Source organism: Choloepus didactylus, chromosome 1 (genome assembly GCF_015220235.1).
Source record: "Choloepus didactylus isolate mChoDid1 chromosome 1, mChoDid1.pri, whole genome shotgun sequence".
NCBI lineage: Eukaryota > Metazoa > Chordata > Mammalia > Pilosa > Megalonychidae > Choloepus > Choloepus didactylus.
In genome coordinates, this window is record NC_051307.1 from 208,805,306 (window position 1) to 208,832,997 (window position 27,692).

The 27,692-nt window shown below is 47.3% G+C and overlaps 1 protein-coding gene across 1 annotated transcript; it reads right to left on the reverse strand.

The window, feature by feature from the left end:
- Nucleotides 1–4,322: 4,322 nt before the first annotated feature.
- On the reverse strand, nt 4,323–26,206 carry WNT5A (Wnt family member 5A). The gene is made up of 5 exons (XM_037798500.1): nt 25,204–26,206; nt 19,075–19,208; nt 17,637–17,887; nt 12,781–13,073; nt 4,323–9,093 (listed from the first exon to the last, which is right to left on the reverse strand). The coding sequence occupies exons 1-5, from the start codon at nt 25,207–25,209 to the stop codon at nt 8,635–8,637; spliced, it is 1,143 nt and encodes a 380-aa protein (XP_037654428.1). The 5' UTR covers nt 25,210–26,206; the 3' UTR covers nt 4,323–8,634.
- Nucleotides 26,207–27,692: the final 1,486 nt, after the last annotated feature.

Sequence of the window (27,692 nt, forward strand, 5' to 3'; positions counted from 1 at the left end):
TCATCTATAAAATGGGGATAATTTTCACATCCATACTTGATAAGCTTGTTATGAAGACCCAAATGAGATGAAGGCAGCAAATTGCAGAGGACTGTGTCAGCATAGGGTTAGTGTCATCAGCGTTGACATTAAGGGGGTTGCTGTTGGTGGGGGCAGTTCTGGGTCGGGGCTCTGAGGCAAGTGACAAGGTAAGCCATTCAATGAATGAGGGAGCATGTATATAGAGGGCAGCCTTGTTCAAGAGTGTGAGGTAGAATATACAGCAAGCTACCCCTGTGGAGCAGTGACGGGCAGGCACCTGGATAGACTGTACAGGTTACAGAGACATTTAAGCTGCCCCGAGTTTGACCACAAGCCAAGGATTGCAAGGATTTGATCCAATGCTATACAACACCAAAATGTCTCCAGTATCATGGAGGCCTCAATGTTTCATGGCTACAGTGATGGTCCGGGAACTAAGGCCCTGGGGAGGCAAAGGTGTCTCCCCAGGGTCAGCCCTGAACATGCCTCACTCCCTGCTGAATACTTTCCATCGCTCCCTATTGCCCTGAGGAAGGAGTGCCAACTCTTCCTAGCTCCTGCTTCCCTGGCTGGTTTACACTCCATCCTCATCTCTCACCACTTCCTTTCCTTCCATGTTCCAGCCATATCTCCTCCACTCTCAGGGTCCTTGAGATGTACCACATTATTTCCCACCTCTGGGCCTTTGTTTCTTGAATGCTCTTACCCATCCTAACCCCACTTAATGTGAATAACCCTTACTTGTCTTTAAAAGCTCAGCTAATGTGCCACTCTCTCTAGCAATCAGCCTTGATTCTCCAAGTCTGGGTCTGGCTCTCCTCCATGGGCACCTGATGTCCCCCGTGATCACCATTGCCACTGGTGATTACTAGTATATAAGCTCTGGGAGGGCAGAAACCGAGTCTGCTTTGCTCCCCTGTGCAACCCCATCACCTAAATATGTGCCTAACACAGAGTAGGTGTTCCGTAAACATTCAGTAAATGATAAAGTGAGAAATGAGTTGGATGGATACTTAGTGAAAAGACAAGCAAGAAAAAAGGAAATCAGAGGCTCAGACAGAGGAAGAGACTTGCCACAACAAATCACACAGAAGCTATGTCATAATCAGGACAAGGTCCCACCTATACTGAAGAAGTCTCTTTTCTTGGATGACTAGTAGCTACCCCAGTTGATGGAGGGAGGAGTACGCTTGAAAATGAGTGTGGATGAGCCAGGGCATGTCTAAGTTTCTCAGGGGATGGCGTTCTCCAGGTGAAATGGCACGCTTCTCAAGAGCCAGTGTCCCTGGGGCAGAGGAGGGAAGCTGTGCAAGGGACCATCTCAGTCTATGAATTTTCTGCCACGGCCCCCACCCTACCCCATGCTCTGGGACTCAGTTACAGACCTGGATCCTGACCATAGAGCAAGGCAGGTGGATTGAAATACTAGGAAAGGCAGCATGTGGGGTGGAACAAATCCATTGCTTTAGTAATAAACTCCAAAATATCAGTGGCTTAACACAAAAGAAATTTATAACGTAGTCACAGAAGAGTCTAAGGAGAGAGCTTCTGGTCAGTGAATGGTTTCCTTCTATGTGGTGAGCCAAGGACCCAGGCTCCTTCCATGTGTGGCTCCATCAACCCCTAGGGCTTCAGAGTCCTCTGCTCCTCACTGGCAGAGGAGAGTGACGCAACGGAGAAGTCACACCATCTTCTAAATCCACGCTCCAGGGTTGATAGGCATCACTAGCGTTTGTCTTCCATTGGTGGGCAGTAGTCGTGTCCATACTTGGACGCCAGGGAGGGTGGGAAATGTAGTCCTTGGTCAGGCCATCTCCTCCCAGTATCAACTCCATATTGAGAAAGGGAGAGAACAAATTTTTGTCAGGAAAATTGGCTCTGGGGTCGGACTTAAGCTCTCCAAACTTCCGTTTCCTCATCTATAATATGGGGGTAACAGTACTACCTCAGAAGATTCTTAGAAATAATACCTAAATAGGATGAAAGGTAAAAGACTTAGCAAGTGCCAGGCACACAGTAAATGCTTGTTAAATATTACCTTCCCACACCACTTCTTTTTTTTAATTAGTAGAAATGAAATTTGTCTCAAGGAAATGCTGAGAGGACATCTGGATCTTCTCTTTCCTTTATTTCTTTCCACTGCTTCTTACATCTTTCTCTTTCCCTCTTTCTACCCTGTTTTAGTTTCCTAGAGCTGCTGTAACAAAATATCACAAACTTGGTGGCTTAAAACAACAGAAATTTGTTGTCTCACAGTTATGGAGGCTAGAAGCCCAAAATCAAAGTATCTGTCGGCAGGGCTGTGCTCCCTCTGAAATCTGTAGGGGACAATCCTTCCTTGCTTCTTCTAGCTTCTGGTGGCTTGTTGGCAATCCTTAGTGTTCCTTGGCTTATAGATGCTGCACTTCCATCGTCACCTCCATCATCACATGGCAGTGTCTCTGTCTCTTCTCTTCTTATAAGGACACCTGGCATGTTAGATTATACTCCAGTATGACCTCATCTTAACTGATTCCATCTGCAATAATCTTATTTCCAGATAAGGTCAATTCTGATACACTGAGGGTTAGGACGTCACCGTATCTTTTGGGGGGACATAATTCAACCCATAACATACCCCCTACCAAATGTTTTTCCTCTCTTTCTCCCCCCATCCCCCACCTTATTGGTCTGCTTATGTCTCAGGATGTCCCCTTGTTGCTTCCCAGAGCACACATCCCCCTACCACAGTCACGCAGGCTGTGAGTGGATTAACTCCAACACCTCCATTAGCAAGAGGAGCAGCACACTGGCTCTTTAGACACTTCACCTGGTACACTCCATCCCCTTTCCAGCCACAAATACCAAGCCCAGACAACTTGATCTAGAAGAAGACACATCCCCACAAAACCTGCCAGAGAGAGGGGCACTCCACGCTAGCACTTCCCAACTTGTCCAGAGGATGGTGACAGGTGCTCAATGAACAGAAGTCCAAAATTTAACAAACTGCCTTAAACGGCAGGTTTTCATTTTTACTATGGCCCATATGCTAATGAACGCTGTCTCTCTCTCAGAGGAGCAGCGATCCATCTGTGGTCATTTTCCAACTTGTCTAGCCAGAAAACTCCCTCTGCTGAGCCCCTCCTGGGTCTATGAACGATGGAATCCTCTCTAAACACTGCAGCTCAACAGTAATTATCAAAGAACAGAGAGCATATTTATTTTGCTATGTGGGGACAGGCTAGCTAAGAACACTTAGCTGATAATTTATGTTTTTAATACTAATTCCACCACTTTTAAGTTGCTACTTAAAGATGGCCTTTGCAGGTTTTATCACGTAATTTAATTATCACAACTAAAGGGCTTTTGCTCCCATGTTCCAGCTGAGGAGACTAGGATGAGAGAGATGCAAGAACTGACTTAGGGTCACCCTGCAGGTGAGTGGTGGGGCTGAAACTTGGGAATGGATGGGTTTTTCATTCACTCATTAAGTGTTTCTTGAGTTCCTTTGATATATACCAAGCATTTCTTTATACCAAAAGACTAATCCTTTTTGTTTGTTTTGTTTTAACCTCATTAGTTTATAAATACAAAACGTTTTGGTTGAGAACCAACCAAATGTCCCCAGGGGATGTTTGGCCATATCTGGAGACATTTTTGATTGTCACAAATGGGGTGGGGGGGTGGATGGTTCACTGACGTCTAGGGTGGAGGGCACCGATGCTACTAAATATCCTGCAATGCATAAGACACCCCCTCCCCCCAAAAAATTTACCTGGCACAAATGTCAATAGTGCCAAGGCTGAGAAACCCTGATCAAAAGACTTGGTTGACAACCACTGTGACATGCAAAAACCAACCAGGAGAATAATCCAAGTGATTCAGTCTGTCCTTCATCTAGAACATTGTTTTATTTCTCTCCTCAAATCATTCTATCTTTCTTCCATTGCCCTGGGATTTCATGGTAATTCCGGCTCTCTGAGCTAAATGCTGGTACTGAATAATAATCTTCTAGTACAAAGTTTACATAATAGTAGCAGAAGAGCAAATAATAAATGGAGATGTTAGCAATAGGCAAAAGAAAAATTATCATTAAAGTACAAAATAAATCCTTCGACCTTGACCAAAGTATCATCTACATATCCAAAATGTTAGTGTTTCTTTCTGGATGCCTGAACTATAATCATGCTCCGTGCTCGCATCAAACTTTGGATTGTAATGGACACTCTGCTAAACACACACGTGACTGCATGGAGTTTCATAAAATGATTTTAATAGAAAAGTACAAGATATGAACAAAAATAAATAATCTTTATCTTATTTGTAGCCCAGCAGACCGTACACTGCATATAAAAATGGCCTAAAATGCAATTTTCCTCCATTCCTTTTTTGTTTCTGAAATACTGAGACAGCATTTTAATTCAATCTTCTAGATTCGATTTGATACATCTTTTAAAGATCATACCAATCTTTAATCATTCTACATCCACTTTTTAAAGTTGGCTAACAAGATGATGTTTCACGCAAATATTTTCCATTCATTAGATTTAAATGCAAAATTGGTGTGAATGCGTAAATTAGAAGATCCCTTTTCTAAGTTCTAATTCCTATGTTTCTGCCTGTTTCCTGAATTAAAAATTCATCTCATCATCTCTAAAAACATGGCATCTGAATTTCACCATTCCATACAGAGAGGGAGTCTAGAAAAACCTTTTTAAAAAATAATAAATATTTTCAAAGTATACTTTACAGTGACAATGCAATATTTTAGACCTGTGCCTTAGTGCGTATTTGCAGTATATATGCTTCAAGTCATAATAACCTTTTCTATCTATTTCTCTATATATTTACATTACAGACCACTCAGTCTTTGGGGACAGTTTTTGCTAATGATCTCTTGGAGTCAGGCAGTACCAACTTCTTATTTGAAGTACTTATCCGCTCTTGCTTCATATTTGATAATTCCAATGGCTTGAAAAATGTTTTGCAAAAACAAATTGAAAATTGGTATTGGCAAAATCATGTAAGAAAAGGGTTTGGGTAGGCTACTAAAACATATACAGTATCCATCTCAGGAGGTTGTCAGCTCAGAGAACTAAACAGATAAACTGGACTGAAACTGAAAACAATTCTCCTTTTTACTTGAACCTACAATGACTTTTGAACATGGCTCTGTTTGCTGCTGCCTGTATATAAATTTTTTTGTTGTTAATTTTCCTGTATTGGGAAGATCTTGAATGCACTCCAGGATGAGAAGAAAAAAAAAATATGCTGACAGTCCTAAATTGAGAGTATGTTTCTGCAATAAAGAACACTGGTCAATATACAACTGAGGAAAAACTGAAACAGATGTAAGTCCTAGAACCACAAGAGTTTGAATTTGCCCAGAAATGCTATTTTAAACACTCTATATGTTGGTCTACTGTTCTTTTTGTGGAATGATGCATTCCTGGCATCCTTAAAAGGTTTCAATATGTTACAAGGTTATCCTAAAGGGAAAAAAAAAAAAACCCAAAGGAGCTAAGGTATCAATCTGTGCAGCTGTGGCCAGATTTCAGTGTACATTTTCAGAAAACGCAAGAACCTGTATTAATTGCACTTAATACAACAGACCCTTAGTTCCCAATGAGTTTTCATTCTCTGTGGACTGAGAGTTGCTTTTCATAAACTGCTTTCAAGGGGCACAGGGGCACAACACGTGGTCCATAGAAAATTCAAACAGAGAGGTGCAATAGTTGCAGCAGTAAACACAAAGATGCATTATTTTGGACTAAAAATCTGGTCGTGGATGAAAGCATGCGCCTTTTGATTCTTCTCTAGTCTGCTACAACAGCAACATGCTCTAAAACAATTAAGTTATATGCATAATGCTAAAAGAATGTGAGCAATCCTGGAACCAGCTTTAAGCCATCTGCTTGATTTCTTTTTGTGAGGATCGTATATAGGAAAAGAGAATTCTCCTTTTGTTCCAATACATATAGAAATCTTTTGAAGCCTCCAAATACAGTTTGGTTTTGGTAAAATTCTCCACTCTTATATTATTTTGACATGTAGTCACCTTAAACTATCCTTCATGGATTTCTCCAAAAATCTCCACGTGAATTATCTGAAGGACAACTGAAACCACTTACCAATATACAAGTAATGTTTTATTTTATAGTCTATCTTCCATTTGGCATAAGCCCTTCGATGTTTGTTTTTTAAACCAGTGAAATATACAAATCACATAAGACAGAAATATGTACATTAAAAGTACAGAATAAAGGCCACAGAAGATATACATAATATCTGAATGACAAGTAGAATATTTTACATTAAATAGTTTCTTTTAAAAGCTAGGATTGTTAAACTCAGCTCTCTTCATAAACATGAATAACTAAAAAGGAACAAAATCTGACTCAGCAAATAAAAAACTTACTTCATGGTTTTTGTATAATAAAAACCAAAAAAGTGACACTTTAATTAGTGCTTTTTAAAAAAATTTCAAGATCTTTTGCTTGCAATTCAATGAGGGGAAGCGAATATCCTTGTGCAATAAATTAAGAGCCACAGATGGCTGGAGTGATGGAGATGCCACCAAGGCTATGAAGGTTGTGGGAGATGTGCACCTTTCCAAACTTTTAAAATAGTATGTCTCAGGGAAGAATGCATTTGATGGAATTTTCTGGAAAAAGGTGTCCTTGTATAAAACAATTAAAATTAAAAAAATTAAAAACTAGCTATATATGTAGCGAGCTGGAGTTTTCATAGGGACAATCAAATAAGTACAATCAAATCGAACAGCACTGATTTCCATTCTGCAGAATGAATTAAGAAAAGATGACCATTGACAGTGCTTCTATGTTTTGAATATTTCTTAATTTCCATGTCTATGACAAACAAATTATTCCCTCTCTGGAAAGTATACACAAATGGAGGATCAAGAAAAGGGGGTGGGGTATTACAGAGAAAAGAAATCTTTAAGCCAATGTGCATTTCAGTGAGTCAGACCTTCAAGATTCCTCAGAAATAAGGCCGCTTCGTGGTGCCCAAGACAAAATTGCATCAGGGTGGCAACCCAAGCTGAGGACTTAAAAAACTTTTGGCGAAAATCCCAATTGGACTGCAATGAAGGACAACAATGCTCCAGAAAGAGTAAACTGTAAATCTAAATCATTGGCTGTGCTGAGATATAATTATATCTATTTATATATATATGTATATATATATACGTGTTATGTACAAAGACTTTGAGATTTCAGGCACCACTGGACCACATTTCCCCCTGTCCCCATATAAATGCAACTGTTCAAGTACACTAGGAACAGTTTTAGGTACACCTGCAGTATAAAAAAGCTCAAGTGGAGATTCTAAACACAGGATCATAATAACGAAACGCTGCAACACCTCTGTCAACTCCATTAGCCCCATAATATCATTAAAATATAAAACTACTGTTCCTCGAAATAAAAGTTTTAGGGAAAAAAAATCACTAAGAAGCAAATTGTTTTCTGAGTGGAGCTCCTAATGTTTCATTTCCTCTCTTGTAATCAAGGGGGACCCAGTGGAGCTGCCACATGGAAACATGGCCAGCATCGTGGCACAGGGGAATCCGAGGGGACCTGGGATCGCGTAGGGAGGGCAGGTTTCACTTTTCTTCCTCAAATAGGTTTTCTGCTCGGGTGCAGTGCTGAACTGCATGCAATTACCTTGTCTGGGCTGTGGAACTGTGAATGGAATTCATGTATGACTTTCATTATCATTTGTTAACCAAGGATCCCTAAGTAAAGTTACAGTCTATTTTCCTTTATATTCAAGCCAACCACCCCCTGCCCCAAACAAAAAGTCTAGTACTCGCAATTGCATCAGTGAGGATCCTTTTCTAATCTGAAAACTTAATCCTAAAAGAGCTTCAAGACATTCTCTTAATATGAGAATTTTGTTGTTTTTTTTACTTCTGGGAATTTTCTTCCTTGCCCCTCCCCTGCCCCCCAAGTTTCACCAGCTATTAGAATAGGACTATCTGCTGAAGGAATATTTAAGATGAAACATGATATACCTTTTTCCTTTGAGGGATATGAGAATCTCACCCTTATATTTTAAATTACCACTCTGAAAATGGAAAAAGCAGACCTGAAGCCCCTGAGGAAGGAGGTCCCATTTTTTTCCCTCAAGATCCTACCACGAACCTTTCCACTTTCATCAGAGCATTTACAATTCATTTGTCTACAGAAGCCAAATCGTACATAGATATGTACCACGTCTTCCAACTGGATCCTACCCATTCCATATGATGCCACATTTGAGAAAAAGAAAAAGCATTTCCTTTACCTTCTGGATGTGCACTGTGTCCACACAGCTAGGTCAGGGTATGTGATATTTCTCCCTCAACCTCTATCAAAAGAGGTCTTCATTACCTTTTAAAAATCCACAAAATAAATATTTTTCTTGGTCCCCACCCCCATTATTGCCAAATAATAATTATAATACTAATAATAAGCCACTGAATTCATAGATGGGAACAGAAAAAAATGGTTACGGTTGCAATTCTTGGGGAACAATAAAACAGTATTTAAAAAAAACAAAAACAAGAGAATCACTGTACTTTCTATAAATAAGTGGGTCCTGGGTGGTGGGGTGGGCGGCAGGCAGCCACTATTTGCACACGAATTGATCCACAATCTCAGTGCACTTCTTGCACTTGACATAGCAGCACCAGTGGAACTTGCAGTGGCAGCGCTCCGTCTGCACCGTCTTGAACTGGTCATAGCCACGGCCGCAGCACATAAGCTCGCAGCCGTCCATGCCCTCAGACGTCTTGTTGCACAAGCGCCCCTGAGTGCCCAGTGAGCCAGTGCTCTCATTGCGTACGCAGTAGTCAGGACTAGGATCAATGTAGACCAGGTCCTGTGTGGTGGGAGTGTTGAAACGGCTGTTGACCTGCACCAGTTTGCCCCGGCTGTTGAGCCGCATGGCCGCGGCGCTGTCATACTTCTCCTTGAGCGCATCGCCCACCTTGCGGAAGTCTGCCAGCTGCAGCCAGCACGTCTTCAGGCTGCACGAGCCGGACACCCCATGACACTTGCAGGCCACGTCTGCTAGGTTGTACACCGTCTGTAGGGAGACGGGGGACAGTCAGCCTACAGGTTCAGAGACAGCACAGACGTAGGCCCGGGCCACTACAAAAAACTCTCCTTGAGCTTCTAGATGGATGGAGCCATGTTCTTCAGCTAAACGAGGGGCTGCTATTGCCCACTCAGTGTCCACTAACAAAGCCTTGTGATGCCTTCTTTTTAAAATCCACAAAATAAATATTTTCTTAGGCCCTACTACATGATAATAATTAAAAACAACTATACAGATTTTGAATGGGAATAAGTAAAACAATCAGTCTAGTCGCTTTTTTGCAGAAAAACAATGTTAGCAGCAATGACAAGACTGTTTACAAATCCTTACCTGTGCCAGCTGGATTAATCCCCACAACCAGCCTATAAGGGAAGTGCTATTATCATCCCCATTTCACAAGAAGGAAAGTGAGGCCCAGAGAGGTAAGTTACTTACACAGCCTCCAGGAAGCTGGAGGACAGGGATTCGACCCATGCAGTCCAACTCATAGCCCAAGCTCAGTGAGCTGCCCAAGCCCTCCTCCCCCCCATTAGTAAGTAGTGGGATTGAGAGGGGGTCCAGCCCAGAAGGAACTGGGTCCAAATCTTCTCTCACTGTAACTATTATTTTTACTAATATTGCTGTGTGCCAGGTGCTGCCCCAAGTACCTTTACACTCTCTACATATTACTTAATCTTCCCAGCAACATTAAAACACTTACTAGATTACAGATGCTGGCACAGAGGCACAGAGAGGGTAAGTGACCTGCATGGTCACACAGGTGGAATGTGGGAAAGCTGGACCTGGATCTCCCTCCAGCTTCCTGCAATCTCCCCCACTGCACAGGCCAAGCAGACCTGGGTTCCATTTCTGACTCTGCCCCTGAAATTCTGGCAACTGGCTTCACCGCTCTATTTTCCACCTGTGAAGGAGACTGACCTCCCAGCATTGTTATGAGGATAAAATTAGTGGATGCCTGTAACAATGAGGGCATGTTGTCCTCACCCTGGGTTGATGCCTGGTCACCTTGGGCCTCCCAGAAGCAGTGTCACTCTCGGACCCCACAGCACTATGCCCAGCAGTTTGGGAGCTGCTGGCTGCATATTTAGAGTCCTGACTGCCCAAACTTCCTTGTACCAGTGACCTTCTGGAGTCGGTGTGCCGCTGAGAGCCCATCAGGAATCTGGAGGTCAGGTGCATTAGAAGACTGTTTCCACCTGCAACAGCTAACTTCTTCCTCTAGGAATTCACAAGGCACTTTCTTAAAGAGGGGCCAAAGTGTATTCTCTAAGCACAAGGAGTTTCAGACACTCAGCTAGTCTGAGGAAGGGTTTTGAAAACATATTTAAGCTTTGCTCCCCTTTGAGGAAAATAAAAAGCTAATGCCCAGAGGTGATGCTAATGTGATTTCCTGGCACAGTGCCCATCGGTTCTCCTCCCAACCCCTGCTATTCTTGAAAAAACTCTTCTACAGATACTCACCCACGAAAGGTCCAAAGTCAGCTCACTGCTTGAATAATAAATGTTATCAAAAAGTTAAAAGAATTTAAAATATTGCTGTTTTAAAAATCCTGATGTTAAATGAAATTATAAATAAAAGGAGCTCTTCAAAATTTCCAAAATCCCCTCTTGCCATTTGGAAATCCCTCAACCCTCACTCCTTGGTTGCCAAGCTCCCAATGGTTTCCCCACAAAAAAAAGTCAAAGAAAGGTCCAGATGTGAATGGGAGCCCCAAATTGGGTGCATCCCTGGATGGGACCCGGAAGAGCAATCGACATCTCTGTCCTGGAGGCATTTCTGGTCTAAGGTGATGGGTCCATAATATGCACAGAGAGAGCAACATGTATCTGGTGAAGGTGGGAAAAGGTCTTATGGGTTCCCAAAGGGAGAGGGGCTGACACCCCCATCACTCAGCCCTCAGTCTACCACAGAGGGGAGAGAGCCAGCACACACTGGAGGGACAGCGGCAGTGTGACGCCACTCGCCCTCTGATTTCCAAGATGGGCAGAGTGGAGGACTAAGCAACTATCTGACCCCTGGGGGCAACACAGGCAAAAATCTCAGAATTTAGTCCCCCTCTCCCCCAACATTTCCAAAAGTTAACATCCAATATGAGAAGACAGATTAGCCAGCATCATCTAGATAATCTTTGATTTCTCCACATGATTTGCTTTAAAACATTTGATAACAAAGTTATCACTTATCAACACTTGCAACTGGCTGACAAGGAAATAAGATCCTAGACTGAAACATATGTGATTGCAATTTTGTAGGTCAAAATAGTCAAATATTGGCAACTTGATACAGCTCAATCTAACCATGATTCCACTTAGTCCTTACAATAACCTCAAGGAGTAAAGTCATTTGACAGATGAGAAAACTGAGGCTCAGAAGCAGAAAATCAGAGACCAAACTGGATTTTAACTTTGAAATCTCTTAATTCCACAATCTACAGCACCTTACCCTTAAGTCCTTGCCTTAGCTGTGGTGCATGAACTTAATTAAGCATAAGCCTACGCTTACATTTAAATCCAGAAGTTTTCTTCCATGGCCATGAAGTGGCTTTCTAGGCCTCAGTTTCCCAGTCTTCATAATGCAAGTGTAGGACTCGTGGGTTAGACTCCATCCAGTCCTCTGTATTTTACTCTGTGATTATCTTCCCTTTTCCTCACCCCAAAATACCAAAGAGTGAAATCTCCAACTAGAAAGTTCCTGGCACCTACCTTGAGTTCTGTGAAAAATAATGGCCCTGGTTTTCAATGCTGCCAAAGTTAAGAAAAGTTTCGCCCCTTCATTTTAAGGCAGCCATAAAGTGCCATGTGCTTAACCACAAGGGGAAAAAAAGAGTGTTTTTAACTATTGTGGAGAAGCTGTTCATATCCCCACCAGGGGAAGGAAAGAGTGGGAACAGGGAGGCTCTTGCCTGCTGCAAGAATGTTCCTTTCTGGGCACTTCTGAGTTGTTCTCTCTTCTCTCCAGAGCTATCGTGTGATTGGCCTGAGGGTCAGACCTATAAAATTCCACACTGCTAAAAATGCTGTTCTTTTCCTAGAAAAGGCCTTTATAAAAGTCCCTCTATCCATCAAGGCAGCCATCGAATGATATAAGAAAGGGCAGGGAGAAAGAAAGGAGGGAAAAAGGTGAAGCCTGAAAACCCGGGTGAGGCTTTCTCAGCTGGGTACCTTTTAGGAGAGTCATTTCCTTCTCCCAGATTTAAACCCAACCACAAACATGTTCCAGGGAGGAGGGAGAACACCATTAACATTTTATTTCTGAGCTCACTGCCCAGTTGCACTGGGGACTAATTAAAAAGGCAGGGAAAGATCTCCTTTCTCAGGCAATGGCTGGAGCACCTTGGATGGAGGGGGCCAAGTGGAATGATTCATCCCAGGAGGCCTTTCTGGGGTGTGTACCCATCCCCAGGGGTTCTGCTTGTGGTGGTGGGGCCTGTGTGAAGGAGAGATGGGAAAGAGAGACAGAGGGAGGGAGAGAGAGAGGCAACAAGAGGGAGAGATGAAGAAAGGGGAGGGGAGAGGGAGGGGCAGGGACAAAAAAAGAGGCAGAGACATATAGAGGGACACAGATGACAAAAGAAAAGGGCTAGAGAGACAGGGAGCGACATGGGGTGGTTGAGAGCTTAAAGACAGGGGCTGGAGACACAGAGGCTGAGGGGCAGGGACCGGGTGGAAACTTACCCTGCGGCCCGCCTCGTTGTTGTGCAAGTTCATGAGGATGCGCGCGCTCTCATAGGAGCCCTTGGCGTGGATGCGCTCCCGCTCGCGCGCGTCCACGAACTCCTTGGCGAAGCGGTAGCCGTAGTCGATGTTGTCTCCGCAGCCGCCCCACAGCCAGTCCCGGGGCAGGTCCTTGGGGCGCGCGGCGCGGCTGCAGCCGCAGGTGGAGAGCTCGCCCTCGCGGCACGCGCGGCTCATGGCGTTCACCACCCCCGCGGCGCTCACGGCGTACGTGAATGCAGTCTCGCGGCTGCCTGCGGACGAGGACGCAGGGTCATCGGGGGCGTCTGTCCACCCGCACACCCGCCCTGGGCCCCGCTGGGGGGAAGGGAACAGGGAGAAACCCCCAACCCATCAGCCCTGAGCCCCGCTTGTTAGTGGGGTGGGCAGCGAAGCCAGCCACACACGCAGTCCTGGGCCCTGCTTGGGAGAAGGGGTGGGGAGAAGCCCCCTAACACACATGTGGCTCCAGGAGCCTCCTTAAGGGAAGGAGGAGGCCCCCAACACAGACCCAGTCCCTGGGCCCACCTTGACCGGAAGCAGAGAGACCCCCAAAACCCCATACAGAAGCAATAAATAACGGAGTAGCAGATCCCTGATATCTTTGCTCTGACATTTTGGAGCCTAAGGCAAGATTTTAAAGCAGTGCTGGATTGATTTTCTCCCAAGCTCTTTTGAAAATATTTGAAACTCCGTATTTCCAAAAATGCACATGAAAGGAGTCATTGAAGGAAAAATCATAATTTGGGTGGACTTCCTTACACTTATTTTAACGTTTGGTATTATTTTCATTTAAAATTGCCTATGGGAGAAAGACCATAGAATTTGGTAGGCTTAGAGCCTCTGAAAGTCTGAAACTCAGCATCTAACCCAAACACTGCCCGCCAGCGGCCACACAACTCTTGGCCTCACTTCCCCTTCTATCTTTGGCAGCTGTAACCGCTCCTCCCCCCTTCCACGATGGTGCAAAATCCCTGTCACAGGATAAGGCTCTTTGCTTTCCAAGAGGATACTTCTAAACCTGTTCCTAGAGATTTATAAATGAAACTTGCCTCTCCTTAAATCCCAAGTTGACAGGCCTGATACTTCTCATTCAAGAATGAGTGTCTACTTTTAAAACAGCTTGCTGTTCTTTAATACCACTTCTGCAACTCCTGACAGCCTTTGCCTCAAGTGTTAGAATGAAAGCAAGGAAAGAAGCAAAAATCTGGGGGAAAAGAAAAAAAAGTTTTCTCCTTCCCACAAATTTGTAAAGAATATCTTTCTGTAAAACAGTGATAGGAGCTGAATTTGTAAGGAGAAAAACGGAGGCAACCACGGACTACCTTAGTCTCCCCTTGTACACGGAGACATTTCTACCTGTAACAAAAAGCCACTTAAAGAAGTTGTCTGTACTATGAGAGAGAAAGGGTTAAAAAACCCAGCAGCTGAAGCTGGGCCTGGAGGTGGGGAGAGGGGGCCTCACTTTCTTCAACAGTAAAATAAGAGTATTGAACTAAATGCCTGGGAACAAAAGGCCCCTTCTGGTGCAGAAGTCCCTGTACCAGAATCTGTTTCTCCTACACTTACTTCAAGAGCTTGCTAACAATTATTTTTGGGGGGGTGAGGAATGGGAGGGACACAAGAACAACTGACAACAGGATTCGGCCCTACCCAGAAAGGTCATCCTGCAGGAGGATGGCAATACCAAGTCAAATATCCAGCAGGCTGCCCCTTTCTTGGACCACTACTGCACACTTCAACTGGTAGCCGCTTGTGATTTCCACTTCCAGGAATGGTGATGGTTCCAATTTACCACAACCCTTCCCTCACATTTTAAAAATGAATAACTTAAGGAGTGTGCTGGTAAGGGGGATCCAGAAAGTTCCTGTTGGGGCATTACGTCTACCTAGTTTGAATTAGAGAGGCAGAGAAAGTTAGGGGAGTGGAAAGAAATGAGGAGAGCAGACAGATTCTAGCAAATTATTTGAGTATTAACACTGATAATATGGAAAATGCTGGGGCCCTGGATGGGAGATTTACAGAATGAAAAGGTTGTAGCTAGAAGAAGAGGACATAAAAGGATTCTCTAGAATTAGAGGAAACCAAGATGCTCTCCTTTGAGTATGGCTGAGCATAAAAGGGCTTTAATAGAAAACACAATAATGCTGCTTTATTCATAAATCTATCTTGAGCATTTACTTTGTTGTCTCTGAATACAGACTTGGTAGAAATCCCCAAGCTAATTGGATACTGCGGGGAAAATGTCAGTTTAAAAACTACTCGTTGGCCAAGAGCCTGTGATGTGGTCCTCCTGGCTGGCATATCACTGAATCAGTTAGGTTCCCTCTGTGTGAAATCTGTATCTACTAGGACCCTCACACTCCTTACCAACCTTAACCTTAACCTTTCTTATATATCTTCTCACAACATGGAAACGAAGAGATGGGACAAAAGCTAGAAGGAAAGGGTGACATGATGAAAAGTGAGAACTTTCCAAAACGGAGTGGGCCCTTCACCCAAGGCAATCAGCACCTTAGAAAAGTAAGTTGAGGAGGGGGTCAGAGGGATCAGCCTGAGTTTCTCAGATACTGGCCTCATCACAGAGTTAGGTTTGGCCAGACAATGACTGCTCTCAATGTCCCCGGAATGCTAAGTGCTTTTGGGTGGGCACACACACACCTTTCGGCAGCAAAGATGTTTTAAATTTTCCCTTAGCTCATTCTCTTCAAACACACTCATACATGGAAAAGTAAAAGCCAAGTAACTTTTCCACTATTGGGATTAGGTCCATGTTTCCTTCTACAGGAATCTATTCTGGTTTTTCTTCCCTCCATCTCATTTTTTAAATAAATAGAAAAGAGAAGTCCCCATCAGTGTCCAAACCTAAGCCACCCAGCAAGAGCTTTTGCCTCTGAGATGCCAGGCACTTGGAAACCTCTGGCACAGATGGGATGATGCCACCTGTGCCCAGCCCCCGAGGACATCAGCTGACATGATGACTGTGTCTGGGAGGGCTCCCTTGGAGGCTGTCAGGAAGCACCACTCCCACCTACTTCCCATGGTCCAGATGGTAGTGCACGCAGCTGAGGACCAGACAGTGTGCTTGTGAAGACAATTAAATACAGGCCTTTGTACCACTGGTTCTGCTTGTTCCCTGAGGAAGGAGGCTCTTTGAATCCTGGACCACATGTAAAATAAATCTCCAGCAGAACTCAAATTCACTTAGCAAATGATAGCTTATTCTGAACATTTTGGCCCCAAACAGGCTACATATGAAGAAGAGAAGAGGATCTTAAATCAAAGCTATGTTCAAGTCACTGCACAGAAACACTGTTCCAATGGCTGTTTTCCTTCCTGGTTGCCATCAGGGGTGTGTGATTTTTTACTAACTCATATACATGCAAAAAAAGTTCCAGAGGAAGGCAGTTTAGGGGCGAACATATAAGGCAAAGATGAGAATGGAAAGCTGACAACTCACCATTATGAGACAACTAAGAAAGTTTTTAGTTCATTCATAATATCAAAATGCAGAACGGCATTCCCGCCCCATCCCCCAATCAACTACAGAAGACAGCCCATCTTCAGGGAAAACCCCTGTGTTCCTGAAGCTTAACTCCTAGATTCGGATCCCAGCATATACATTAGCACATTTTAATCATTAACGGAAAAGACAAAGCCCTATGAAACTTTGCAGGCTGAGGCTGCACACCATTCTCCCATTCAATCGAGGGAACGGCTTCTAGTCCTGTATTATTTTAGTTTATGAAGCCACTTGGCTCAAACATCCACTGACAACTCTTTTTTGTTCTCAATGAATGCACTTTTCAAGTTTTCTAAAAAAGCATTTTATCCACCCATGATGGATATTAAGCCAACTTTTTATCTGCAGTCAGTATAAACAATTAATTGCTTTGATAAATTGATCTTATTTTAGGAGTCGCTGCAGTCATATTATAAGGGCTTGTTTGCATAAAAGTAGACCAACCTAAAATATTCACACTAGAAAACACACTTAGGACCACATCTGTCAAATTGTATTTTATACTATAAATCCAAAACCAGAGACAAACTAATTTTTCAAAATCTTTGCCTTTAGCCTGGTTTTAATGCCATCCCTTCATGAATGGAATAACAAGTTCAACAGAATATTTAAAATAAAGAATCGGACTGTGAGTGATATATTTGTTTTTGTTATTTTTTAAGTTTCAACATTGAGATCCCTCCCGTATACTTTTATATCAATAGCCAAAATCACAAATGTAAATTAGATCATGTCTGATTAAAATTCTTTCTGGAACTAAAAATAAAGCTTTTAACATATATATATATGTATATAGCCTCAAGAAACATTTATATTGGGAAAATTAAAACCTTGTTCACTTCCCAGGTATCCAGTATTCTGAAAGAGACAATTTTTGATTTGATGCTTGGGCCATTTGAATTGTAGCTTAAGTTTTAAGTTAAAAAAATTTCTAAAATTCAGGAGTTTTGAAGTTTAAAAGGATATAAATGACTCAGCTTTCCCCATCCACTTTTGAAAAGCCAACATAAGTATACTGCTCCTATTTTAAATGAAATGTTTTTTAGAAAAATTAAGTGTTCAGAAAAGCGAAGGTGTCTGTGATACTCCCTTCCTGATTTGGTGAAAGAAGACAAAAACTTATAATCAAGCATGGGGACCAAAATTAAATAGGAATAATGCCCCAAATCATCAAATCATCCATCACCCAAGCTGGAAGGTGACTTCGATATCAAGCATGTAAGTAAACACTAGAGAAAAAAAAGTTCATATATATATATATATATATTTATACATATGGTAGATAGTTTCCTACCTATCTGCATAACCCTGCCAAAAACGGAGGTGTTATCCACAGTGCTGCAGTTCCATCTTCGATGTCGGAATTGATACTGGCATTCTTTGATGCCTGTCTTCGCGCCTTCTCCGATGTACTGCATGTGGTCCTGATACAAGTGGCACAGTTTCTTCTGTCCTTGAGAAAGTCCTGCCAGCTGGCTGCAGAGAGGCTGTGCTCCTATGATATATACTTCTGACATCTGAACAGGGTTATTCATACCTAGCGACCTAAAAAGGGGGGAAGATGTGCATTCAAGATTTACATGAACTCGAGGTGGGCCCCCTGAAAGCATGCGAGCAATACACCATCTGAAGTACACAGATGCTTTTTCTCTCCTGCTTGTCCTAATGACAAAGTATGAGGAGGGCTTCATGAAACTTCTCTGTTTAAACTCCACTCAGAAAACGGAGGTATTGTGTAGTCCCCATTTCGCCAGATGGCTCCTCAGTTAGAGTTTTCGTTCCCTTCCTCGCCCCTGTTGCCATATACCCGAACCAATATTTCTGAAATCTTCTCAGATAAAGGAGGAATGACAGTTTCAGGGACAGGAAAGAAAATGACTCACTTGGCCCCACAAACTGGACTGATCTGCCTGGAAAACACACAAATGCCGCAAGTAGACACAATTAGACACGGGTAGGAGACAGCAGCTCCTTTTGACTGACGGAAGAACAGACGGACAAGTATACAGACTGAAGAAAATTCACCATGTTTCTGGACATTTTAAAAGGGCTCCTTATTTGATAGTAAAGGACCCAAGACAGGGTATCCAGTGAACAGAAGTCATGTTTGACAGTCAGAAAAACACTGTTCATTTACAGGGAAAAAATATCCAGAACACCGTCAAAAATAATCCTTTGGATGTATTGCAGTCTATCTAGAAAGGCCATACCAAAAGAAACCCTCATTTAGGGACATTTGACTACTTCAAGTTAACCTCTATTGATCAAATTTCAAGCCCAAATAGTTCCCCACCTCGAATTTAGCTGTTTTTGTAGAATGCTACCTACTTCAGACCCTGTAAGTTAATAAGCTCAAGTGACAGAAAATAAAAGTTGAAACTTACTTTTAGTACCTAGAGGTGGCATAAAGTAAATTTTATAGATAGGTTTACAATTATTAGAGAAGTGAATTTCTCTTCCTTTTTATTATGTGATATACTACAAGCACAAATCTGAACAAGGGTCCCATAGAAAGAGGCCTAAATTCCTATGTTCTGTATGGAGCTGAAGATAAGCTTCACAACATCAAAAAATTAAAGGGAAATTCTGATTTAAAGATATATATATATATCATATACATTGTTAGCAAAATGCATCTTCAAATTACTACTTAGCTTTAAATATTGTAGCATCACACAAACGAATCTTAACCAAATAACAAGAAAAAGAAAATGCACGTAGAATAAACTTACCACCAAGAATTGGCTTCTACTACAACCTGGGAGAAGGAGAAAAATATGGCCAGAGCCATTAGGAAAAACTTGGAAGTCACTGCACTGCCAGCCATCCCCAAAGCAACTCCAGGGCTTAATATTCCAATGGACTTCTGGAGAGGGAAGAAAGGAGATGTTTATTGCCTCTCAGATAATTTTCAAGCATACAAGTTTAAACAACGGAAGCATCCGGGGTCTCTTAAGTTTACTGTTGATTGACTGCACTTCTCCTTCGTGAATTTTTTGATGGCAAGATATAGGCAGTTTCTTTTTCCAAATTAATCCACCCACGCAACCTCACCAGGAAATCTGATTTCCCTGGGATCCTGAGCGCGGGGCACGCCAGCGATTACAAACATGTCTCAATGCTGCTGAGTCAAAGCCCCCGTGCCAGGCGCTGCCTCCTTCCAGCTTGCTCGCTTTCCTGCACCCTCTCGCTCCCATCTAGTTCTCGCTGCGCTCTCAGGAACCCGCCGCCACCCTCATCCTCTCCCCGACCTGGGACAAGCAACAAGTGGAACCGGGAATTAATTCCATGGGCGCGAGGAGCGGGAAGGCGAGTGGAGCGCGTTGCCCGCGGCTGCGGAGGAGGCGGGGTGGCCGGCGCGGGGGTGGGAGGTGGGGGCAGGACAGGAGGGAAGGGCAGGGGGTGGGGGCGAGGTCCCGGGGACCAGCGGGCGCGAGAGTGCCTAGCTGGGAAATGCAGCTCCGAATTAACATCGTATGTTTCATCATCAGTTTATAGGACAAGTTGAGGGACGCCACATCCAGATGGGGAAGGGCAGTACGGGTTTCCTTTAGGACGCTCTTCAGCCAGATTGGGGCAGGGAGAACGGGATGGGGGCACGGGAGATAATGGGGAGAAAGGTCTGCTCTCGCAACCATGGAGACTGTAAAACAATGGCCCATCCCTTGCCTGCTGCTTCTACCATGGACTGAGTGTACCCCAGAAAAAGATGATACCCTAGGGCAGAGAAGGGGGTTTGAGCCCCGCTGTCCTGGGAGAGGGTCTTTTGCACGCCCCCTCCTCTCTCTCTCTCTCCCTACCCCTGCGCCTGGCAGCGGCAGCTGAGAGACGGGACGGGGCGCCTAGGGTGACTCCAGTTTCCCTTGGTCCTAGTCTGGGAGTATCGGCCCCTTCACCAACATGGCACTTCGAGAAACTGCACTTGAGAAACCATCACCCCGCCCTCAAGCCCAACTCAGACTCGGTTCGGTCTGTAGGGAAAGGTGGGGTATGAGGTGAGGCCAAGGCCGCTGCTGTTGAAACCCCAGCGGGACCAGAGTTGCGCTGGCTCCCACGTTGCAGCTGAGCCCCTGTATTTGAGAATGCAAAGGGCCCGGGCGGCGAAGATTCAAGTCATGAAGAATTTCGGGGGGGGGGGGGGGCTTGGTAGTTTCCACCGCCGTTCCTTCCCACTGGTGACTTCCCCACCTGTAAGTCGCCGAGGAGTAAGGCAGCAGCCGGCGCGGGTGGGAGCAGCAGGTTTCCAAAATCCCCTTTTACATCTCTGATGAGTAAGTGTAACTCGCCGTGCTACGCCTCCCGCAACCCCCGAGGGAGCCCCTTCCTCAGGACAGGAAAGGTAAGCCTCCTTCAGACTACGGAAGGGCTGGCGCTGGAACCTGCGCGGCAGACGGGGCTAAAGGGACCAAGGCAGCCGAGAAAAAGAAAAGGGGCTCACAAGCGTACCACGGCTTTCTCTGCGAACCGCCCCTCGAGAGTCTTTTTGGACCAGACACCTCAAGGCTTCTTGGAGAGGAAATGCTTATGTGGTCCCAGCGCCCACTAACCAGAGCTCCAAGCCCGCGGCCCAGTCTCCGCAAGGCGCGGCAAATTGGGGAAGCATCCCGGAGAATAGAAACCTGGGGTTTCCCCAGCCTAGGAGAGCTGGGGGAGGCTCCGTCTCCCTCCCCCACCCAGCGAAGTGTCAAGTTTCCTCCCCGGGAGGGGGTGGGCTGTGAAGGCTGCCGTAGCACGCGGTCCAGTCTGCAAAGTCGACTCTCCCCAACGGCCGCCAAGGCCGCGCGCGCACACACTCCTACACACTTACACTCATAGACATTCACACACAAGCGTGCACAGACATACACGCTCCGATGTGCTTCCGAGTCGGCGGCACGGATCGTTGAGGGCCGCGCGCCCTTTCCGAGCTTCCCGGCTGGCGGGGCGCGCGGGGCGGGGCGCAGGCAGAGTAGAAATTGATAACAGATTCGGGGGATTATAGCGGATCTCTTTGTTAGAGGCGAAGCCACACAAACCGAACCCACTCCCGGCCCGACGCCCCGGAGGAGAGTTCTCCTGTTCCCGGAACCAAGGCCAACTGCGAGCGGGACCATCTGGTCACCATAACTTGGGTCCTGCCAGTTCCAGGCTAGGGGAAAACCAGGGGTATCCCCAAGGGGATCCGGCAGAAGAGCCCCGCAAGTCGCGTCTCCACTTAACCTTTGTCCGGAAACCTCATAGTCCTCTTCCCGCCCAAAACCCAAGCAATCCAGAAAAGGCCCCTCAAGTTTGAAAAATTCAAGGAACCCACAGCGAACTCACTAATAAATACATCGACTATGTAGGGGGAAATATCCCCTGCCTATTTACCAAGAGATCTGATCCAAAAAGACAGTACGAAATGAAACCTCTCGAGACAAAGTCGCATCGGGTGTAAAGCAAAAGCTCTGGGCTGAAGCTGAGTTTCCCAAAGAACAAGCTAAATGTTTCAACACTTTCAGGACCCGGAGGAGCCGGCTCTGTAAGGTCCTTTGGAATCTTCGATGGGCAATGGGGTCTAGAGGCATTCGCGAGGTTCAAGCGCAGGGGAGGAGTAACGAGACGGAAAGTCGTTCGCGAGCCCCCCTGCCCAACCCAGAGCAACTAAACATTATGGCTCCCCATTCCCTCTCCCCCAAATCTTCAGGTTGTCAAGGATTAAAGGTGTTCCTAATCGTTTATCAATTGGAGTGTGAGGCCGAGATGATGGGGGGTGGGTAGGAAACCCTCACGCTGCTCAGAGAACTCTGGAGAAGCAGCAAGAGTCGGGAGCAAATCCGCGCAGCACGCACGTCCTCCGCGGGCAACTCCTAAGGAGAAATGATGCAAAGGCCAGGCGAGGATCCTCGAATCCCTGGCCAGTGGCGCTGCCTCCCTAGATCTGGGCATCCCCTACCACTAAGGCTGTCTGCACGCAGGTTCCCCTATATTCTGGAAGTGGAATATGATGAGGGCAGCCAACCAAGTAGAGGAAGGGAGTTTGACCTGGGCTCACTGTGGGGAAAAGGAGGATGGGAAACTTCAGGAAAAATCTTCTCTCTTGGTGGAAAAGAAACTTTGTTTTCCTCACGCTGATCTCTCCCTAAAGCAGGGAAAGAGATGGAGAAACTTACAGGCGAAAAACCTGGCTACAGCAACAAACCTGGGACATCCTGCCTTGGAGAACACAGAGAAGAGTGGTGAAAGAGACACTTAAGGATGAGCCGGCCGAGGCTAATAGGAGGTCCCCTTTGGGGGCGCAGACAAAGGAGTCAACGCTCTCGGCTGGGCTCAGGGGAGCTGCGGCCGCCCCAAGCAACGGGGATGTTTACAAATGCATACAAGACTCAGTGTGTGTGTGGTGGGGAAAAGACGGGATAGCCGGAGAATAAAGGTGGAGGGAGCTCCTTGCACCCAAATCTACAAGGACATAGGCAGCCTCTGACGGACAGGGACCCAGGACCAGGGCAAGTTTATAAATAGGGAGGTTCCAAGGGAAGAAGCCTGGTTCCTGCCCGTTGTCCATTCCCTAGATAGGGTTCTTCAGACCCTGTGGCACTTCTCTCAATCTCTCTCTCTCTCTCTCTCTCTCTCTCTCTCTCTCACACACACACACACACACACACACACACACACACACAAATATCACTCACACCGTCTCACACAGATGTCTAACTCTCTCTGCACAGGATCAACTCTGTTCCGAGGAAGAGCAGAACGGCCGTGGAAAGAGAAAGAAACATTAAAGATAAGTCTAACCCCCACTTTATAATGGACTTAGAAACTGAGGCAGAGAGAGGGAAAGCAATGCTTGTCCTCCACCACAGCCATAGTTGGTGAAAGAGCAGAGGGTTAAACCCCAGGCTTCCTGTGCGATACTCTCATTCCTACTCCCTGGAGAATATGTAACAACCCTCCAGTTGCCCAAGCCCCATTTGCTGGGTTAGACCCATAGCCCTTTCTGTACTGCAGCAGCAAAGCAGTACAGGTCTTCCTCTGGGGGCCTCCGAGGGGCCAGGCGGGGAGAGTGGGGCCTGGTGGTCGGGAAGGATGAAGGGAGCCAGAGGTGGGAGGGAAAGGAGAGCAGCTGCAGGCCAGCCCCAAGGAACGGAAACTCGGAGGCGTCCTACCTTGAGGAGGCCAACAGGGGGCAGCCGGCACCGCACAGCGGGGGAAGAAAAGGCTGCGAGAACTGATCTGAGTCCCAAGCGCACAGTGCTAACCCTTTGTGCACCGGGGCGCTCCGGTGAGTGGAGGTGAAGGCAAGGGACTCCCTCGCTGGGCCTGGGAAAGGTCCTCTTTTGGGCGGAGGGCGGACAGGACTGAGGCTGGTTTGCCTAGTCCTCCTACCCTCAACCAGCCCCACGCAGGGCACTGGTACACATTCGGGCGCACACACACTCACATTCGAGTGCCCCATAGCTGGGCGCACTCAGCATTGCCCCTTGAAACTCCCTTGACAGAGGCTGTCTGGAAATCAAATCTCCGCATCTGGCTGGCTCAGCAATCACTGTGCGAATGTAGGTGGGAGGGCAGGGTCTGAGGAGTTACTTCAAACATCGAACTGTCCTTTTAAAGCAAGACAAGAGGAGAAGGGGCCTCGATGCCGGACAGGGATTGGAAACTAAAACAGGGCCGAAGGGTCTCCAGCTTATTTGTTGTTGTCGTTGTTTTTAACCTTTCTTTGGGGGAAGTGGGAGCCTGTTTGCTTTTAGGAAACATCGTAATTCCAAACTCAACGTTATTTTCCAAGAAACTGAGAATGAGGGAGGTCGATAAAAATGGAAATGAGAATCGCGGCTTGGAGGATAAAGAGAGGAAAATTTGCTTGGAAAATAGCAAATTACACTGCAGGAAGAAAAGTTAACTTTTCCTAAAAGTGAACTTTCGGTGACCCTCAGAGTGTGTGATTCGGCTTTAACATACAACTGACAATTAAAACAAACACGAGTTCACAAACAGCACCCCCGCCCCCTAGTCCGCTCTCCCGAAGAGGAGGCCCAAATGTCTCCAAAGGACAAGGCAGACCTCATAGGGGGCCGGGACCGCGCTCAGAAGGACAGGATTTGAGACGCCATCACCACCCGCCCCCACCATCGATGCAAAGTGCCAGAACTCACCCAGTGGCGGCTAATAATGCTAATAATGCGACCCCACTCCCCGCGTGGGGGTGCGCCCTGGCCCCCCGCCAGGCACTCTTAAAGGTGCAGGGGCCTATGGCGCATAGGCTCCCGGGCCGCAACGAGCCTGCGACCTGGCCTGGGGCTGGGACTTGGGTGTGGATGCTGCTCTGGGGCAGTTAGTCCCTACTCCGGCAGCCTGCTCTCCCCCAACCGAGGAGTTCCCCCACCCCACCCCGCCTTCCCCTTCCCGAGCCCGGGCCACACACCCTCTCCGTGCCCGCTCAGTGGGCGCTTGGTAAATATTTGTTGAATTGAATCATTATCCTGTTACTGAAATATACATAGTAAATTACACTCGAGGTTCTCAGGGTAAAAGGAAAGGCGTCCATGAACTGCACTCTGAAGAGTTTTTTTGTTTTTTGTTTTTTTTTTAAGATCGCTATTCCCCACTTTTTCGCAAAGTGAATTTGCTCCAAAGTCGAAATGGTTTGCAGAACGGTTCGAGCGACGCGGAGAGGTCTCCCGGGACGCAGAGGCAGTGTGAGCGGGCTGGGGGCGGGGGGCAGGGTGAAGGGATGGGGGACCCTAGCAGCGACGCGGGGTGCCAGCCTCTCGAGGCGGTTGCAGAAATGGAGGGATAGGAAGAAGTGGGGCGGGGGGGTGGTGGTGGTGAGGAGAACTCAGTTAACTTCCAAAAGGAAAAAAAAAGTGGCGAGAGTCCACGGCGCACTGAACACCTACCTTCATGACGAGGGGGAGGGGGCGCGGGGAGGAAGTCGCCACCCGAGCTAGGGCAGCTGAGGAATCCGAGCTGAGCAGCCGGGTTAAGCCTGGGGGGACGATCGGATGCAGGGCTGCGGGCTCCTTGCGGGAGCGTCGGGCGGGCGTAGGGAACCGGGGCTGAAACGAGTTTTAGCGCCGGGGCCTGTGCACCCGAGCCGGGGCAGCACTGGGATGCGCCCGGTAGCCGAGGGGGCGCCAAAGCCCGCGGGCGGGCAGTAGGGGTAGGGCCGGTTTGGGGCGCACCGACGGAGCCGCGGGTCCGGCGAGGGCGCGCAGACGACTGTTCCTTGGCGAGGCGCTCCCTCTCCAACGTCCATCAGCGATGGCGGTAATTAGGGCTTTCCAACCCCAAATGTGGGCGTGATTGTGCAAAAGACTTTACAACAAATAATAAAAAAAAAAATTCTTCACAACAGGGTGAAAAAAAAAAGTCCCACTGCTCAAGTCTGACCCGGGGCGGGGGGTGGAGGTAGCGATCCGTGCGCCCAGGTGCCCCCAGTTCATTCACACCACGGATTCTGCAAAACTCCCGGCGGCTCACGTCTCCTGATCTCCAGCTCCTCCTCTCCGAGACTGTGGAAGAAATGTCTGCTCCAGGAGCTGATCCTGCTGCCTCAAGTGTGTGAACGTCTGTGTACAGACACACATACACAGAGACGTGCGCACACACCCACTGCAGCTTTGGGGCCACCGACCATTCAGGCGCGCATAGCTTTTTCTCCGGGAGATGCCGCTGAAAACGCACAAGTAGCCATCCGAGCAGCGAGAGTCAGCGCCAACTTTTGTCCTTTCATTTCAGGGGTGGGCAAAAAGGGGGCACAAAATGGGTGAAAGTCGCCCCCTGAACGTTCCGCCGCGCCGTAGGTTCCGGGGGACGAAAGGCTATTGCCCCAGGAGAGACGCTGGCTCCCCCCACCCACCCACTTCTTTCTTTCTTCGGGTTAATCCCCCTTTCCCCCGCCTTTTCAGAGCAAAAGGCGAAGAGGAGCGAGGGTACCGCGGGCGCGGGGCTGGGGAGGAGCGAAGGTTCGGGTCTCCGCAGCGGCGGCTCAACTCCAGCGGTCCATGGCCCGCGCGGCTCCCCACCTCCTTGCTTGGCGCCGGGGCCCGAGGGGCGGGAGAACAGGCGGGCGGGCGGCGGGCGGTCCCGGGTACGGCGGCGGCGGCTGCGGCGGCTGCAGGAGCTCGCTTGGCCGCAGCCGCACGAAACCCGACTCTGGACGGCGGAGGTGGCACCTTGGAGCTTGCAGCAGCCTTCCACACGATCCTGTACCCCGCAGAAAGATCGGCCACGGGGAACGCGTCCCCCCCACCCACCCCCCGGGCCGTCTGGCCAACTGCCTTGCTCTCTCCCTCCCTCTCCCCGGACTCTTTTCCCTGGTGTTCTCAGAAAATGTTTTTTTTAAAAAAAGTTGCCGAACCAAAGGCGCTGGAAAGAGAGGGAAGGGGGGAAAAAAGAAAGAAAAAAAAACTCAACTTTGCCTATGCGCATGCGTGCTGAGACGGGCCTATGACAAACTCCGCAGGATTTTAAAGCCGTACCACGGGCTGGGGGGTGCTTGTCGGGGGGGCGGGGCGGGGTACACTCCCCCCTCGGGCCCCCTTCTCTCAGCTCCCCATCCCCCAGGCATATGCCTGGTGAGGGGTCCGCTCCGCAACCGCTGCCTGCACGCTGCCGCCTGTCTGGGCGCCTTCCAGAGCCGCCGACCCGCGGGAGGTTGAACCCCAACTTCCCAGGGAACCCCCTTCGCTCGACTTCCCCAGGCCGTTCCCACTGGTGCTGCATGGGGACTGCCGCCTGGCGTAGAACTATGCAGGGGACCTCCTCCACATTCTTACCCCTGGAGGAGGGTTCCTTAACCCTGGGGCTGGGGATAGGCACGTACATTCTTGTAATGTCCCCTGTATAGTAAGGTTTTGGATACTGGGGTGCGATTGGGCATCCGGCTCGGATCCAGCTCATTCAGGCGCGACGCGTCGTCCAGCCTCGCGGATCCCGGTGGGGGACCTCAGGTGAGAAACCTGTTTAGTTTGACAAAATGGGGTTCCGGCACCGGAACTTCCAGACACGTCGGGCTAGATGCGCTGTGGTTGTTGGGACCCCCGGCGGGGCGGGGAGGGTGGATGTGCACCCCACCCCCACCCTCAGCGCATCAGGAGCGCCGCCCCAAATACTGCCTCACACTGGAGCGCGATTCTTGTTCCACGTCTTCCCCATCTCCCAATCGTCCGACAGGGAAGCCCCTCAGCCACCCGGGATTCAAATTCCGCAGCCCTTTGAGCACAGACTTGCCCTTAAGGCACAAAATCCATAGCCTAGGCATTTCGAAGTGGTAGCTGTTTTGTTTTGTTTCCTGTGGCTGACCACCCGAGAGAGAGGCTCCCGCGGCGCTGCTCCGCACTCCGCAAGCCCCTTCTCGGTCCTTACTTGCCCTAATCGACCCGAA

Excerpts from the sequence above, each read along its gene's own strand:
- WNT5A (XM_037798500.1), bottom strand. Across the intron at positions 17,888-19,074 it reads GTAGAAGCCAATTCTTGGTG|GTCGCTAGGTATGAATAACC; the intron begins GTAAGTTTATTC and ends CCCCCTTTTTAG. Across the intron at positions 9,094-12,780 it reads ACAACGAGGCGGGCCGCAGG|ACGGTGTACAACCTAGCAGA; the intron begins GTAAGTTTCCAC and ends GTCTCCCTACAG.